The sequence below is a fragment of the Gopherus evgoodei genome, chromosome 17 (genome assembly GCF_007399415.2).
Source record: "Gopherus evgoodei ecotype Sinaloan lineage chromosome 17, rGopEvg1_v1.p, whole genome shotgun sequence".
Taxonomy (NCBI): Eukaryota; Metazoa; Chordata; order Testudines; family Testudinidae; genus Gopherus; species Gopherus evgoodei.
Genome location: NC_044338.1, coordinates 4,752,970 through 4,769,651, shown reverse-complemented (window position 1 = coordinate 4,769,651; position 16,682 = coordinate 4,752,970). Strand labels below are relative to the sequence as shown.

Below are 16,682 nucleotides of genomic sequence, written 5' to 3'. Positions count from 1 at the left end.
CTGAAAATGTCAACATGGGACACTGACATTTTTGAAATTTTTCCAATTTTTTCCTCTAAACAATTTTTTGTTGAAATCTATAGAATTTTGCAAAACAATTTGTTTTTTCAACGTGACATTTTCAGACAGAAAACTGTTTCCACCAGCTCCACTCGCTACTCGGATTGCCTATGAACTCCAGATCACACTACATTTTTGTGCAGTTAGACTTTTGTCCTGACTGTACCTTGTAACTTGTGCCTGGTTCTTTCTTTGATTGGAGAGTTTAGGCCCAGTAGGCATTTAGGATGGACACCCTAAACTCAAATCTGAGCTCTGTAGTTTTTGCTGGACATTGCACCAAGCCCCAAGGATGAAAATTCTGGTTCCATTAAAGTCAATGGTAAAAACTCCCATGCTCAGTCTGCTAGGCCTCTCTGAGTTTTGGGAGGAGGAGGGTTTTGACTGGGTAGTTTGACTTCAGTGGTTCCAGGATATCACCCTATGTGCTTCTGTCATAGATGCTCACTAAGATAGTAAATGAAAAAGGTCAAAGTACATTTTGAGTGTATGCAATTTAATCAGTGCACTCTTTCACCTATGTCTCTCTACTAATACCCTTGCTTACACTGTCACTCATCAGTGTGACATCTCAGCCCCTCTCTCTGTAAGGAGAGAGACTCTCTGGGGACTCTCTCTTTTGTTGTACTGTACAGCAACATCCATGCTAAACAAATACTAGAACATGGATGTACTTGCAAATTGGGCATGCATGTTAAAACGAGGGTAGCTGAAAACCTCCCCCCTAAAATACAAGGCATTATTTTACATAGCCAACTTTCAGTGGAAAATAGATCCCAACCCACAACAGCAGCATTAAATATTGCTTCACACTAGACAGTATATGCTATGATTGAACAAGGCAGGCAGAAGAGTGTAGCTGAACTGCGCACGACACAGACTTTAGATGGAATTTAAAAGACAACTCACCTTACTAGCGCCTGGGAGTAAGTGCAATTTGACATATGGGTCAGCCAAACCATTATGATCCATTGGCTTCAGGCCCTGAAGAGGAGATTAAAAAAAAAAGCAGGAAACATTACAACACTTATGACACAGGCCAGCTCTTTACTATTCTGACTGAGCAGCCTCTTGGTGTGACTTAGAATCCATTTTCTACATCAACAAATATACCCGCCTAACAATTATGTCATTTCCCCAGAACTGATGGAAATCTATCAGTGCCATGGAACCTAAGCTGTGCAGCAAAAAGCCAGACACTCGGAAGCCAAATGCAGACTGCAATTCTGACCAAGAAAGAGCCTCTGGAAGACTTCACTCCCAGTACTTAGCATTGGCTGTATTGCATCTCTGCTGTTACTTTAGCAGCCAATCCTGGCACCCAAATCACAATTAATTCAAGAGTTAAGTAACTCAGCTCAGCAATTTTGGAGGTATAAAATTACAGGGTTCTACCATTTCATAATTGTTTACGTGCAAACACACCTTTGCTGTTGTGGTGGTACTTCAGTGCACACGATGAGGGGCTGATGGCACCTATCTAATCCCTGTTATTAATGCACGGTGTGAGGAAAGAACAGCCTTCAAACAAGCAGGAAGCTGCTTTCATCCACCTGACACTTTATTTGCAGTGAGACTCCTGAGGCAAGAGAGTTATGTATGTAATGAACCTCTCACAGCCCTTCATCGATTATAAGGCTAGAGGGGACTGTTGTGATCAGAAAAGTCAGGTCTACACTACACATTTGGGTTGACGCCAGTGGTGTTAGTATGAAGCCGCCAGTTAGCACATTGCTTCTGCACATGCATGCTTGGCTACACGCGGCACCGATGCAAGGACTCGCCAGGAGTGCTCGTGTCAATGCACAGCGCTGTGCACTATGGGCAGGTGTCCCACTGTGTAACCACCGCCATCCAGTGCACTGTCTTTTGAGAAGTTCTGGCAACGCATGGTGGGGCAGAAACTAATTGCTCAGGCTACTGTGACAGTACAGAGGAAATATTCAACTATGTGCTCAGCAGGTGAGGAATGACACTTTTGGAAGATTGAAGGGATGCTGGGATTATTACTCACCAGGCTGGATCTCACTGAAAAAACATTCCAACGGTTATAGCTGCCTGCTGTGTCCTACATAACATCTGTGAAGCAAAGTCGGGAGAAGCTGCCACTGGGGTGAAGGGCAAGCGACTGTCTCCTGAGTTTGAACAGCTAGACACAAGGGCTATGAGAAGAATCTCAACATGGAACTAGAGAGCTCAGGGAGGCTTTGAAAGAACACAAGACAGTGAGCCACAGTAATGCGTTGTGGTGCACTGTGCTCTATCCAGCCCTGCTGTTCTGGGGCCTGTTAGGAATTGTGCGGTGCTTGGTGTACATCTGTGAATATAACACTGTCAGTGATCTTGTTAATTTTATGGTGCTTGCTGTACATTGATGATGATTACGCTGTGTTTGTCACTGATTCTGTGACTTGTGTCACACTGCACAGTAACAAATAAGTGGGTGCTTTCAGAACTGCCAGGCACTCCGCAGCATACGTTGGGAGCTAATAAAGAAGAGTTATTTTGTAAATAATAGAATTTTATTCAATAACAAAACCAGCACAAAGAAAAATCTGTGCAATTTAAAGGCAAATACATTAAAAACTTAGTAAATTAATGGAAGAGAACTTAAAGGAAAAGAACATTCCTGTCCATTTTACCTACACATCTAGCAACTGTGGGTCTCATAGGTCAGTGTATGTGAAGCAGTGGTTGCCCTTAACGTCTCCTCGGGTGGAGTGGGACGGGCAGGGATGTGGATCCTGATGCCATGTGGAATGTTGAAGGGGGTGTTGAGAGGTGCTACAATGGAGCTCTCCATGGACCGCAAAGGGCGGTGCATCCACAATAGCTGAACCTGCAGGTCCACAAGAGTCTGTCACATTTGGGTTTGTTGCTGGAGAAGCCCTATTATGTCCTGGTGAGTGTCTCCCTCTCCTTTTCCTGCCAGGACTTCCTTCTGTCTGCTTGCTCCTTCTCCTGGCTGTCTGCAATGTTCACCCTTTAGGCCCTTTGCTCATGGTCACACCAGGCACTGCAGCCACCGAATAGCACAGGCACCAATCGGCCTCCCTTCAGCCCCCGTGCCAACAGAGGGATGAACAAAGCCCATTATCTCTGACCAGGAGAGAGCATGAGTGCATTCTCCCACCCTCCCCGGAAGCCTCACTAGTCCTGATATCAGCAGCGCAGCTACCCATGCAGGTTACCTAGGTCCTTCCCTGATACCGTGTCCCATGCTGGGCCTTATAAACCACCCCTGTTCATTCCAGGGAGCTTCCCCTCCTGAGCTGGAATGGCCCCATGGAAGCACCGCTCTCTCAGGCTACTCTCTTATTTGGTTTCCTCATTCTACTCACTTGCCTCAGGCAGGCTCCTTGCAGGGCTGTGCAGTCCAGATGGTCCTGTATTCCCAAAAGCCACCTGGGTATCCAAACAACTGCAGAATAGCAAAGGTCAGCAGTGACCTTTGGAAGTGCAGAGCACGCAGATCATGAACAAGGAGAAAAAACCCCAACCACCTGCCATACTGCAAACCCCATTGACCCTGTAACAGGCATTTGCTGGGAAGCTGAATATGGGGCAGGGGCTGGAGCTGGACGGATGCTGCCAACAGCATTAGGGACCATCTGAACATGGTGAGTTCTTCTTCGTTACTTTGCACAAACATTGGAACGCATGGCTTCTGCCCACACACTAACAGCTTAGGAGGAACTATTTGATAACTGCACACAGCTCAGGGTATTCACCAGTTCATTCTCCTCCCATCGTCCAGTCGGTGAGCAGAAAACATACCATGTGACCCAGTAACCCATCAGACGCCCTGCATGACAAAGTATGTATTGTCCAAGATTAATCAGAGCAAACCACTGCCAGATAACCCACTGGCAGAAACATATTCACATCAACTGCTGGTCAAGTGATTGCACACAATGAATAGCTTTGTAGAGTTCAAAGCCTGCTTGTGGATAACTCAAAGCGGAAACATTGAGCTAAATCATTGGGATACAATAGCCACAACGAATAATCCACCCAGTTCCACACATTGTGCATGACCTCAGGAGGGTGGGGGTGTCTTTATTCTCACATATCCTGGATTTGCAGAGCAAGAGTTCCGGCTGTCTCTGGTTTGAGGGTTCTTGCAAGGAGTATGATGCTTCTTATCGGCTTGGTGCGTGCAGACCTCTCTCCATCAGAGAGGGCTATTTAAATAGAAACATCAGTGCTCTGCCCTACAGGGAGTGAGTCAACACAGCATTCTGGTCTGCAGAAAAGTGAATTTTGCTTCTAAATCAGAGCCATATAACCACCAGCTGAAGGGATGAAAATATCAGTGGTGGATGCAGGCTAAATGAATTTGCTTTAACAATGTTGCATTTCAATTAATCTCCTGGACCCAGCAAGTGAGGAACAAAATGAAAGAGAACCACTGGAGAAAGGCGATTACATTAGTTATGGAGCCAGCACCTGATAAGCTTCCCAGCTCTGGAGCTAGGCACACAATGCACCACAGAAATGCAGATCTCCTCTATTGTAAAACCTGGGGGCAGCTCTTCAGCTAGTACAAACTGGCTTAATGTCAGTGGCTCTATGCCAATTTACATTCGTCAGTGATCTGACCCTGCAGAGTCAAGAAGAAAATAACAGGGGGCAGCATGGTCTAGTTGGTAGGGCACTGGCTTGGGAATTAGGAGAGCTGGGTTCTCTTTCCCTCTGTTTCCTCTCCCACCCTTTGTCTGTCTTGTCTATTTAGAGAGTGTAAGCGCTTTAGGGAAAGGAATGTCTCTTTGTAGCTTTTGTCTACACACAAACTTGCAACAGTTTAATTTTGGCTTAAAGTGGCCTACTTTGGTTTAGTTTAAACTTGTTCTTTGTTAACTTAAGGAAAAGCCAATTGGAAACAGGTTTTAAGTTAAACTGAGAAAAGCCACTCAAACCAAAATAAGAGCATCCACACAGAGGGTTGAACCAATTTAACTAAAATAGGTTCAAATTCACATCTTCGCTTATACCTCTGCAACAACTTTCCTGTGTAGCCAAGCTGTGTGTGTTTGTGCAGCACCTAACACAACGGTGCCCCAGTCTCAGTTGCTAATAATAAAGGACAGGATGGGAGAGACCAAGCTGGAGTGGGATAAGACAGGGGAGTCTCCAATCTCTGACAGTACGCGTTACTGGTTCACCTGAACAGTTCTGTGTAGCTCAAAAGCTTGTCTCTTCACCAACAGAAGTTGGTCCAATAAAAGATATTCCCTCTCCCACTTTGTCACCATTCCACCTGTCAAATGTGAACTCAGCAGAGCAAGAAGACGCCACAATCCACCTCGTAAACGAAACTCACCATTTTCTTCAGCCTCTGACATTTCATTACCAAATAAATCCATGGGGTTATAATTAGGGAGGTATATAAGACTGTTTATTCCAAGCAGATGGCTGCAAGAGAGACCTTGAGCCAGCACTGATCTTTATTGACAACACCCTGTAGCAAACAAGATTCAGAGCTGGGGATGGGGGGCAGAAGCATTCTCTCTGCAGTATTTATTCACTGACAGAGAGCAACCAGTGATGTTTGTGATGCGTGCGAGCTCAAACCCACAAAGCTGTTACTGTTACACCTAACGGCTGCAGGGCTAGATACTTTTTGCAAACAATCCAATGACCCTATTTATGAATATGCATCACCTCATTTGCATTAACCCAACCCACTGTTAAATCCATCAATTCCCATTCTCTTCCCCATTAAATACAAAAATCCTCCTTCTCGAACACATAATTCTGCCCCAGCTCGGTTGCTCTCTGTCAAAAGATGGAAGCAGCAGTAGAAAATATTTATTTTGCAGGAGCTTCCAAATACTTTAGTTGGGATAGGGCCCCATGGCACAGGGCATGCACAAACACAGGTGTGAGACAATATCGGCCCTGAAGGATTTGCAACTTAAAGCCTAGGAGCAGTTGCTCAGGAGCACAGAAAAGGGAATACAAATTCACGAGTTTGTAGGCCAATTTGGAAGACCAACCTACAACAACATACCATAGCTACCCCATGCTGGTTTCAACTGGGATCCTGGTAACTTGCTGAGAATTCAGCTGCAGGAGAAAGAAAGAAAATATGGCTTGATCCCTAATCCTCTTGAATGAAGGTGACTGAAGTACAAAATGGCATGAGTGTAGTGCAGCACCTGGCACAATGGGGCCCTGGCCTCCCAGTGCTACTGCAAAACAGGTATTGGAAGCCATAATCTCGTCTCCTTAACCCCGCGTCTTAAACAGAGAAGTTTGCTCCTTATGCATTAAATACTGTGCTAATGAAGACAATGGCCTGATTCTGCCCCCACTTGCCCCTGTCAATCAGGAGCTGCTATGCTGAAGACAATGGAGTTACCTTGGTGATGGGAGCTAACACTAGTGTTTGTCACCTGACAGCAGTTGCTCCCCCATTTATACTAGGTAATAAAATACAGAGGGAGAGAACCCTGCCTCGCACAGACTGTTCCCATCAACCAAAGATCCTAATGCCTTTCCCAAACACCAGGGCCAGCTCTAGCCATTTCACTGCCCCAAGCACGGCGGCACGCCACGGGGGGCGCTCTGCCGGTCGCCGGTCCCGCAACTCCGGTGGACCTCCCACAGGCGTGCCTGCGGCTGCTCCACCAGAACTGCAAGACCACCGGACCCTCCGCATCTGCGGGAGGTCCACCGGAGCTACCTGCCGCCCTCCCAGCAAGCGGCAGAGCGCCCCCCACGGCATGCCACCCCAAGCGCGCGCTTGGCATGCTGGGGCCTGGAGCCAGCCCTGCCAAACACTAAAAGCCCCTGTGAGACTGGGCACAGTATTATCCCCATTTCACAGACTGACTAATGCAGGGGTAGGCCTAGCCTGACACAGGGCTCAGGCTCATTTCTTGGGAGACGGGATTAAGGAGGTAAATGGAGCAGCAGGCTGGAAACAGAATGCCTGTATTAGTGAAGATAAGGGGGGAACCCCCAGGGAACTGTTCACAATGGACAAGATAAATCAGGAATGCAAAGATGAGGTAAAGAGTAAGTCATGCATGGACAGAGCATACTGTACAAGGATTGGTTCCTACAAAATGATCAAGCCAATCCCAAAATGTGTGATGCAATATATGGGAAATGCAATGTAACGTGTCAATGTCTATAAAGGAAGAGGTCTGCTGTGTAACTTTGAATGTATGGTATACCCTATAACAGGGGTAGGCAACCTATGGCACACATGCCAAAGGCGGCACACAAGCTGATTTTCAGTGGCACTGCTCAGGTCCTGGCCACCAGTCTGGGCAGCTCTGCATTTTAATTTAATTTTAAATGAAGCTTCTTAAACATGTTAAAAAACGTTTTTACTTTACATACAAGAATAGTTTAGTTATATATTATAGACTTATAGAAAGAGACCTTCCAAAAACGTTAACATTATTACTGGAACGTGAAACCTTAAATCAGAGTGAATGAAGACTTGGCACACCACTTCTGAAAGGTTGCCGACCCCTGCCCTATACCCACTGATGAACTCCGCCTAGCTTGCTGTATGCCAAATAGAGGAACTTGAGCGACAAGACTCAAGTCAGACCAAAATCTTGGGGAATCGAGTGAAAGAGATCTCAGGGTAGGATAACCAGATGAGAGGAAGAAGATATCGGGACACATGGGGGGGGGGGATAAATGCCTAAATATCGGGACATCTGGTCACGCTATCTCAGGGGAACCCCAACAGCAGGCAGGGAGGGAAGATGTCACCTAGCAAACCACTGGCATTGTCGAGAACAGAGGGCCTGAGCTGTAGCCTGCTGAATTCAGTCAGAGTTTTTCCAGACATATCACTGGGTTCTGGACCAGCCCAAAGTTCAGGAGCTTTTTGATTTCTGGTGCTTGGCTTTTATCACTAGACAACATGCCCCTCCTGCTCTCAAGGGGGATCCCCAATACTGACAGTCCCAGCCCTGAGGGTCAGGGGCCAGCCTTGCTCACAGCCTCCCCCTGCAAGGTCCTTTGCACTCGCCCGTCATGCCAGCCTGCAAATAAAGAAGTAAATGAGTGAATCTCCCATGAAGATAGATGGAGGAAGACAAGCCACTTCGTAATTCACCCACTGATTCATTTCAATTAAATTACCTTCGGAGGAGGCTATTAAGGGCTTTTAAAAGGTGCAGCCAGGAAAGCAGAGTGACAGCGGCTTGGAAAATGGTCAGAAGCTCCTGATGTCATTCCTCTCTCGCTCCCAAACCCCTTGGTGTGATTTAGGCACATGGTATGGCTAATTTTAGCATGAAATAGACAAGCCCTTGCTACAGCCCAGCAGCTGCAATTCATGTCTGCTGTATTCCCCTCTCCTCCACTGAGTCCCCTCCTAGCTGGCCTCAAACACCCCCAGCTCCCTAATGCTCCCTCCGAAGCTTGGGCCAATGTGCATTCAGCACTAGGGACAAACAGCACCCATCAGAAGCCTTAGCTCCCTCGCTATTCAAGGCTAGATGATTCTGGGCAGTCTCTGTGCATGGGAGAAAGCACAGGGAGTCCCCCGACCTTCCTGAGCGTGGCACAAGGGCTGGCCAGAACCTCACTGGGGAGCACAGTTCCCGCTCCCAGCAAATGCTCTAGTGGCCTTGGGTAGAGCTGTGTCCATCACGCACACACCACTCAGCAGGGTCGGCTGCTGTGCTAGGTGAGAATGCCGCCCATCCAAACCCTCATGGCAGAATCGTGCCTTCAGAGAAACCCAAAGCAGTGCCATAACGAAAGCTCTTGGGTGGCATCCCAATTCCTGCTGCCCCACCTCTGGAGCAACAAAGCCTTAGGAAAGCTAGAGGTAGAAGTCGAGTCTGGAGCTTAGGGCTCTGGACAGGGATTGGCAGATGTGGGGTCAGTTCCTGCTGGAATGGAGCTTGCAATCTGGGCTGCTCAGTTTCCCAAAGTAATTAACTTGAAGCATACCCAACACGAACGTGCCTTGCCCAGCTCTGCATCCCCACAGTGAAGTGCAGACTCAGCTGAGGCAGGTCACTGTTTAAGAGATGCAATCCAATCAGCAGAACACCTTCCAAGGCAAACGGTGCGTGATGTCATTTGGGTTTGCAGCATTAAAACAGGCTTTCTCGGAAGGAGGAAAAGTTAAATGGTAAGGATACTGACTGCTCTCATTGGGGGATAGCAGGTGGGAGTGGGTCACTGAGGCAGCTTTCACATCTCAGAATCTGAGTCTCCATGCTGGTTTAGAAGGTCAACATGTGAAAACATTTCTGACCTCCTCCCAGGCCCCTTTGTCATGCATCACAAGGTCAATGCACTATTTGGTGTGACCATCGCGTCTGCTCGGGAAAAAGACGTAGGACAGGAATTGCAGAAGTTGGGGCCTGCAAGATGTGTTGACCTTTTAAACCAGCATGGAGATTCAGATTCAATCTCCTTTTTACACGTCAATGGACAAACTCCCATGGGCTTTAATGCACGTTCCCATTGGCTTCAACAGGAATTGGATCCACCCCCACTTTCATGAGAACTCAAATCCATTCAAGCCCAGAAGAATATAACAATGTGATCTACCATGCTCCTTGCCAGGCCACGAGGAATTCACCTGAAAAAGATTCATTTTCCAACTGCAAAAAAACGCACCACAACTTTCCAGAGATCAACGGCCCTACTGTATTCTAGCCATTGCCAATTTCTCCCTGCACCCGCGACACATAGCTCACGGCACATCAATAGCATTTAATTACAAGCAGCACTAATCAGCTTGACTATTAACTCCCCGTTAGAATTGTATAGAAATCACAGGAGACAGATCAATTCCACCACCCTTGACACGCACACGAGGTAGTTTCCGGTGAGCACTCTCTGTGCAGTTAAGAGGCAGCCTAGCAACCTCTGTCTCAGAGCCTGAGGGCTCCTGCCCTTAGTCAACTTACCACAACAGGTCCCTAGAATGCCTTAGAGATCTGGCCATATTCCTGGCCCTTCCCGTCAGAGGATCTTACGGCAGTGTAAGGCAGGGGTATGAATTATCACCCCTCCACGTAGGGGAGACATACTAACAACGGAGGCTCAGAGGGTTTAAGAGCCTGGTTTCCAGAAGTCATGGCCACCCATATACGTCAATAGATGCTCAAGGTAACTCAGTGGCAGGGGCAGGGAGTTGCATGGGCCCCTGATGCCCAGGCTCCAGCAATATTCAGGGCCCGGCACCACCAATGTTTGGAGCTGGGTCTCTCCACCAGCACCACCTGCCACCCCAATGCACCTCCCCCAAGTGTCCCCCGACCCCCCACTTGCTGCCCCCAAGCCCTCCCTGGGGTCCCGGAGCCCCTGCCTCTCCCGACTGACTCCGCTCTGCTGACTCCGGGCATCAACTGTTGCCACAGGGTCCTAGTGCCCCCCATTCACTAGGGGCAGGGCAGGCTGCCCTTACTCTGCCCTTTTGCCTTGGACCCTTCCCTTCTCTGGCGGGACCCTCCACCAGCACAGGGGCCCCCACAGCCCGCACTCACTGCCCCACCCCCAAGGAGGGGCAGCAGCAGCAGGGGAGGCGGCGCACATGTGATGGTCACCCCCCATCGGCACCCCCCACAGGGAAGGTGAGGGGGCATCCTGGACCCAAGAGGGGCCCTAGGAGCACGTGCAGTGACAGCGGTGGGGGTGAGTGTGCTGCCGGGGGTGGAGGGTGGGGTGAGTCCTCCTCTCTGGCCCCAGCCCTGGGGCAGCCTGCCTGTACCCCAAACTCATCCCCAGCCAGAGCCCTCATTCCCCCGCACCCCAACCCTCTGGCCCCAGCCCTAAGCCCCTCCCATACCCCAAACCCCTCATCCCCAGCCACACCCCAGAGCCCTCACCCCTGCACCTCCTTCCTCCACACTCCCTCCCACCCCTAAACTCCCTTCCAGATCCTGCACCATTCACCCCCTCCTGCACACTCACCCCCTGCCCCAGCCCATAGCCTGCACTCCAGGCCCCCTCCCCCACCCAAATTCCCTCCCAGAGCCCAAGCTCTCACTCCCTCTGCACCCAAACTCCTTCCCAGAGCCTGCATCCCTCACCCCCTTCCCACACATCATCTCCTTCTCCCAAACTCCCTCCCAGAGCCTGCACCCCAGCCATCCGCACTCCCTCCCAGAGCCTGCACCCAAACTCCCTCCCAGAGCCTGCACCCCTCACCCCCTCCTGCACTCCCACCCCTTGCCCCATCCCACAGCCTGCACCCAAACTCAGTCCCAGAGCCTGCATCCCCCACACCCTGCCCCAGCCCAGAGCCTGCACCCAGCAGCCAAACTTCATCCCAGAGCCTGCACCCCAGATCCCCTTCCCCATGCAAACCCCATGCAAACCCAGAGCCCAATCTCTCACTCCTGCACCCAAACTCCCTCACAGAGCTTGCACCCAATCCTCTGCCCCAGCCCAAGGTCTGCATCCCAGACATCCTCCGCCAACCCAAACTCCCTCCCAGAGTCTTTGGAAGGTTCTGAGCACCATCAAAATTTCTATAAACCTGCCAACCCTCCTCAGGGGGGTCAGCGGCAGAGCTGGGAACAGGACACAACACTCCCAATTCCTAGTCCTCTGCTTTGGCTGCTAGGTAATGGGGCCTTCCCTGCATGGACCCCACTGCCCGACAACATGAAAATGAGACGCTGCTGGGCTCTAATCATTAGACCATGTTTCCTTTGTACGGCCAGCATGGGCTCTGCAGCGCTACCAACTCCAGTTCCAAATGTAGTTCTGCACGAGGATGCACTGTGCACTTTAATAAAGGAAACATCCAGACACGGAGTCTTACCTTGGGGTGAAATCATCCCTAACGGTTTTCCTGGCTATTTCTCTTCACTTGTAGTGAGAGTTGCCCCTTGCATGTCATTCTGGGGTGAGCATGCTGAGCCTGCAGCCTCCAAAGATGGAAAGTCACCATAATGTGACGAGTTAGGCAAGCCTTGGCTGGGGGCAGTACCAATATCCCAGGAGCTTGACGTCCAGTCAATTGATATTACCAGACTTTTACGGGGCCTGCTCAAAATGACACAGAATATCACAATTCTGAGTTCAAAAGGCTCCCTGCAGCCTCTTGCTCAATGAAAGGAGCCAACTTTATACAGCCACGGTCTGAACTGACTGAAAAAAGGATTTTTCCAGCAAGCATTGCCTCTTCCCTACAAGCCAGTGCTAAGGCAATTGCCTGATTCACTACAGCTGGGCTCATATGGTCTTTCCTCTATTCAAGGAGAATGTGTGTTAACCCTCTCCTCACCAAACACTGACTGGAGTCTGTACGCAGGGGAGCACATTCTGCTCTCAGTTACCTAGTGTGAATTCAGAGCGACTCTCACTGAATTTACACTGGGGTAACTGAAGGTGGAACCAATGACGAGGCAGCCATGAGAAGATGGATCCTACTGAGATAAAAGTGAATGAATGAAAAACCCTTTGCTGGCACAAACCTTGGCATCTATTTAAGGAAAGTGCAGCTGTTTGGATCTGCTTTTTCTGCTGATATATGTGTTTCATAATAACCTTAACTGAAAATATAGGAACAGGATTTGGTGCCTCATCAAATGGAACAGTCCCATCCGCTTAAGCAAACAACAGTAACCCTACTGAGCATTGAGAAAAAGCTGGATAATTTTTATAACCATCAAGAACATCTGTGGCTATGCATGCTAAGATAAGGTTCATCATCAGAGCTCGTGCTTCAGGGTGTGAGCTGCTGAGCTGCAAAGGTCAGGAAGGAATTCAATCTTCTCCAGCACGGCAAAATTAACATGGTTCATGGATGAGTCTCCCTCTGAAGCATCAAGACAATGACCACTGTCCTACAGGAGAAACAAGACTAGAAAGGCCAGCTCTTAGGAAAAAATTCTATGGCATTTAATAGCAATGAAACCGATAGGGTTGTATAGAATTTAACATAGAACTATATCTTTTTTGCTGGTTATCTGAGCCACCCGACAGAATTTCTATAGTAGGGGTATAATTCTCTGTTATATTGTACAGGATTGGTTCTAAATTCTTATAGAAAGTAACATAAAATTACATACTTTCAATAGGTTATCTGAACGAGCCCTATGGAATCATATAGTGAAGTACGACTTCCTATTAATTTCTATAGAATGGTTAAAAGATATTGTAGGAAAGTTCACATTGCTATTTAAATTCTGTAGGACTTTTTGCCAAGAGAATGATCTGATCTAGCATGGCAGGTTTATTGGTGCACATCGCAGTGCAGCCTCGGGGGTGCGGGGAGCCACTATGAGTTGTCCACTCTGGTACCCACAAAAAAGTGAAGTGAATGCACAACAGTTCCGCAAGGGGAGAAAGAGTCCCTTACTCCAAAGGAGATAAAAACCTGTTGCTAATGTATTCCAGAAACAGGCTCATATATCAAAGTGATTTATTTTCATATCGATCCACACGTAGCAGCGATGTATCTGAATTCAAACGTGCCTGACGTGTGAAATAAAAGGTTGAGGGAAGGTGATCCGGAGATAGAATCAAATCAGCCCTAGGCCACTGTGGGCACCTTGCCCTTTTCAAGTCTGAGAAGGCCACTTGCATATTTACACTGGTCGAAGGTAGATGACAAAATCTTTATATTTAGACAAGATCCTGCTCTTGCTCTGGTGGGGGACACTGGATATCCCTTTTGCTCCTAAAGTCTTTAATTTCCACCATCCCTATGGAATGGATTCTGAGCTCAGTCACAGTGATGTAAATCTAGAGTGATTCTATAGAAATAGGTGCATTTGCTCTGCCTTTACGCTGGTATAACAGACCAGAATCTGGCTCTACACAAGTGCACGTGGTTTAGAGACAGAAGCAGTAATCGCAGGCTATAGATAATACAGTGTTTCTATCACTGACCTGCAGCCCACAGGTTCAATGTTATTGCCTGCAGGGGACACAGTGAGGTCAATGTAACAAACTCACTGTACCTGTTAAACAAATTACCAAGATGGTAGATGATTATATAGGGGAAAACCATTCCGGGTTAATCCTGGAGATGTAACCTTGCTGGGTATGTATCCTTCTCACGGGATCACTTGGTCTCCCCTGCTGGTGAGTGACTGATCCTCTAACATCAACAGACAGATGTGGGCTGAGAGCAGTCCTTGCCCTCTCAACCCAGCTCTTTTACTGCCTCCATCCACCAACGCCCTCTGCTAATACATTCAGAGTCATGCTCAGCACTCAGAAAGCGCTTGGCATTTTCAAAGCTCTTTTACAAACTGGAATTCCTTTGTACAAAATCCGTGCGAGGTGGGGGTGTGCTGTTATCCCCATTCAACAGCGGAGAAACTGAGGTCCGGAATTGGGAAGGCTCAAATGTTCAAATGCCGGTGCCCAAACATTAGGCACATAAAGAACAAGCCTAGTTTCAAAAGGAACTGAGGACCCCCAGCTTCCTACTGTGCACAGCAGCTCTGAAAATGAAGCCACTCGTGGATTTAGGAACCCAGCTTTAGGCACCTAAAGTGACACTGCAAACCAGCGACAAGAGCAGGACTGGAAGACAGGAGTTCCTGACTCCAAGACATGCTGCTTCTCCTGACTAAACACCCATTCTTCACCGCCTGGAAGTGCTGGAGTTTGGATTCTTGCAGAGAGCCAAAGGGACAGACCCAATGCAGGAGAGAAGGGGAAACCCTGCTAAATGCAGGGATCCATCTACCAAGGCTGTCCAGGTGGCATCAAAGGGCCAATTCACCATTGCCACAGGTGCCCTTCTCCCACCTTTCAGCTGTAGCCTGTAAACTCTTTGGGGCAGGAACTGTCTCACACTATGTGTGTATGCTGCACCTAGCACAATGGGGCCAAGATCTGAGCTGGGCCCCAACAGCTACTGTAATGCATGTAACCCTAACAGCAACACTGCGCTATTTGAGCTTCTTCAATATTCAAGTCTGCAAAGAGCATTTCAGTTCTAATAATCTAAAACATCTGCGGTGAAAAACGGTGACCCACCTTTCGGAAGTGTTGTTCTTCGAGATGCGTTGTTCACGTTCATTCCCTTCTAGGTGTGTGCGCTCCCATATGTACAGTCGGAGATTTTTGCCTTAGCGGTATCCATAGGGTCGACAGCGGCGCCCTCTGGAGTGCCGCGCTCCTGTGTCGGTATATTAGGTCCCGCCGGCCCTACGCCCTCACAGTTACTTCTTGCTGGCAACTCTGACTGAGGGGTAGAAGGGGAGATAATGGAATGGACATGAGCAACACATCTCGAAGAACAACAGCTAGGAAAGGTGAATTAACTGTTTTTCCTTCTTCAAGTGCGTGCTCATGTCGATTCCATTCTCTCAAGCAGTATCCTCGGAGGTGGGCTCAGAGTTCACGGTCATGCGGCTTGCAACACTGCTCTGCCGAAGTCAGCATAGTCTCAGGCCTGCTGGGTAAGTGCGTAACGAGACGTAAACGTGTGGATGGAAGACCAGGTAGTGGCCCTGCAGATGTCCTGGATTGGCACCTGGACCAGGAAAGCTGCCAAGCAGGCTTGTGCGCTAGTTGAATGGGCAGCCACAACCACCAGTGGGCAGGTGGAGACACTTTCGCCAGATCATAGCAACAGCAGATACAGACAGTGAACCAAGATGAAATTCTCTGAGCAGACACTGGACGACCTTTCATCTTGTCAGCCGCTGCTCCTCCTCCCATTTATGAGGTTTTAGAAAGATGACAGGTAAATATATGTTCTGGCCTGTATGAAACTGTGAAACCACCTTGGGCAGGAAAGTCGGGTACAGACTTGCTTGCCCAGGAGAGTCTGCAGCACACTGCTCTCCATCCCTCGCCACCTGCCATGTGGGCACAAATTGAGTTCTAACAATTAAAACCACCAGCTGCTAACTGAGGGGGAAGGAGGTGGTTTTGTTACCTGGCACATTCTAAACATTTTTCTTATTTATGGACACTAAGGAGAGACTGGTCTGCGCAGAGGCCAGCTCGTTGAACTGAAACTTCGGGAGGAAAAGACCCTGGCGAAAGCTTGTAGGGTCCCGTGAGGCCCGCTTCAGTCAGAGGGGGTTGCATGTGGCAGCGTGGCACTTACTGCAGGCATGGGGCATCTGGCAGAGTGATGCCAGATGGAACAGCAGTGTTAACTGGCTTATTTCATTTCACTTTCTGCCCAACTCACCTGCCCCACGCTCTCGTATCCAGACCTCCAGTAAATTCCATCCAGCCCACAGGACGTTTTGGGAAATGATGCCACACAAAAGCGCTTTTTATTTAGTTAGTTTTTTTAAATGCTCAAGCAGTGCCCAGGTATCTCTCTATCTATTCCCATGTATTTCCAGTAGCTCCTACAGACGAGTCACTTCCCCCCGTCCTTGACTTCTCCTGCCTGTACAATGGGGACAGTGACACTTGGCTGTTCTATGCAAAGCAAGCTGAGCTCAAGGGTGGGAAGGCTCTGGATAAGAGTTGAGTGTTTTTACCAAGTCCCAGACAGCACTTTTCAGCCATCCGGCTCAAGTCCAGTTGGTATAGTTATGAATCCCACTTTGCAGATGGGGAAACTGAGCCGCCTTCAGAAAGAGTGACTTGTCCAAGATACAGGCCAGATGGCAGGGGAGGAAGAGAGACTCAGTCCAGCCAGAGGTGCATTCTGTATGACTGAGAACACAACAGGCCTGATTCACAGTTACTCC

General features: G+C 48.7%; 1 protein-coding gene across 1 annotated transcript in view; it reads right to left on the bottom strand.

The window, feature by feature from the left end:
• The window catches only part of DOC2B (double C2 domain beta), a 142,114-nt gene that overhangs the window by 84,011 nt on the left and 41,421 nt on the right, over positions 1-16,682 (bottom strand). The window contains exon 3 of the mRNA XM_030536656.1: positions 970-1,044. Within this exon, the coding sequence (XP_030392516.1) occupies positions 970-1,044 (75 nt within the window). The remainder of the gene's footprint in view (positions 1-969; positions 1,045-16,682) is intronic.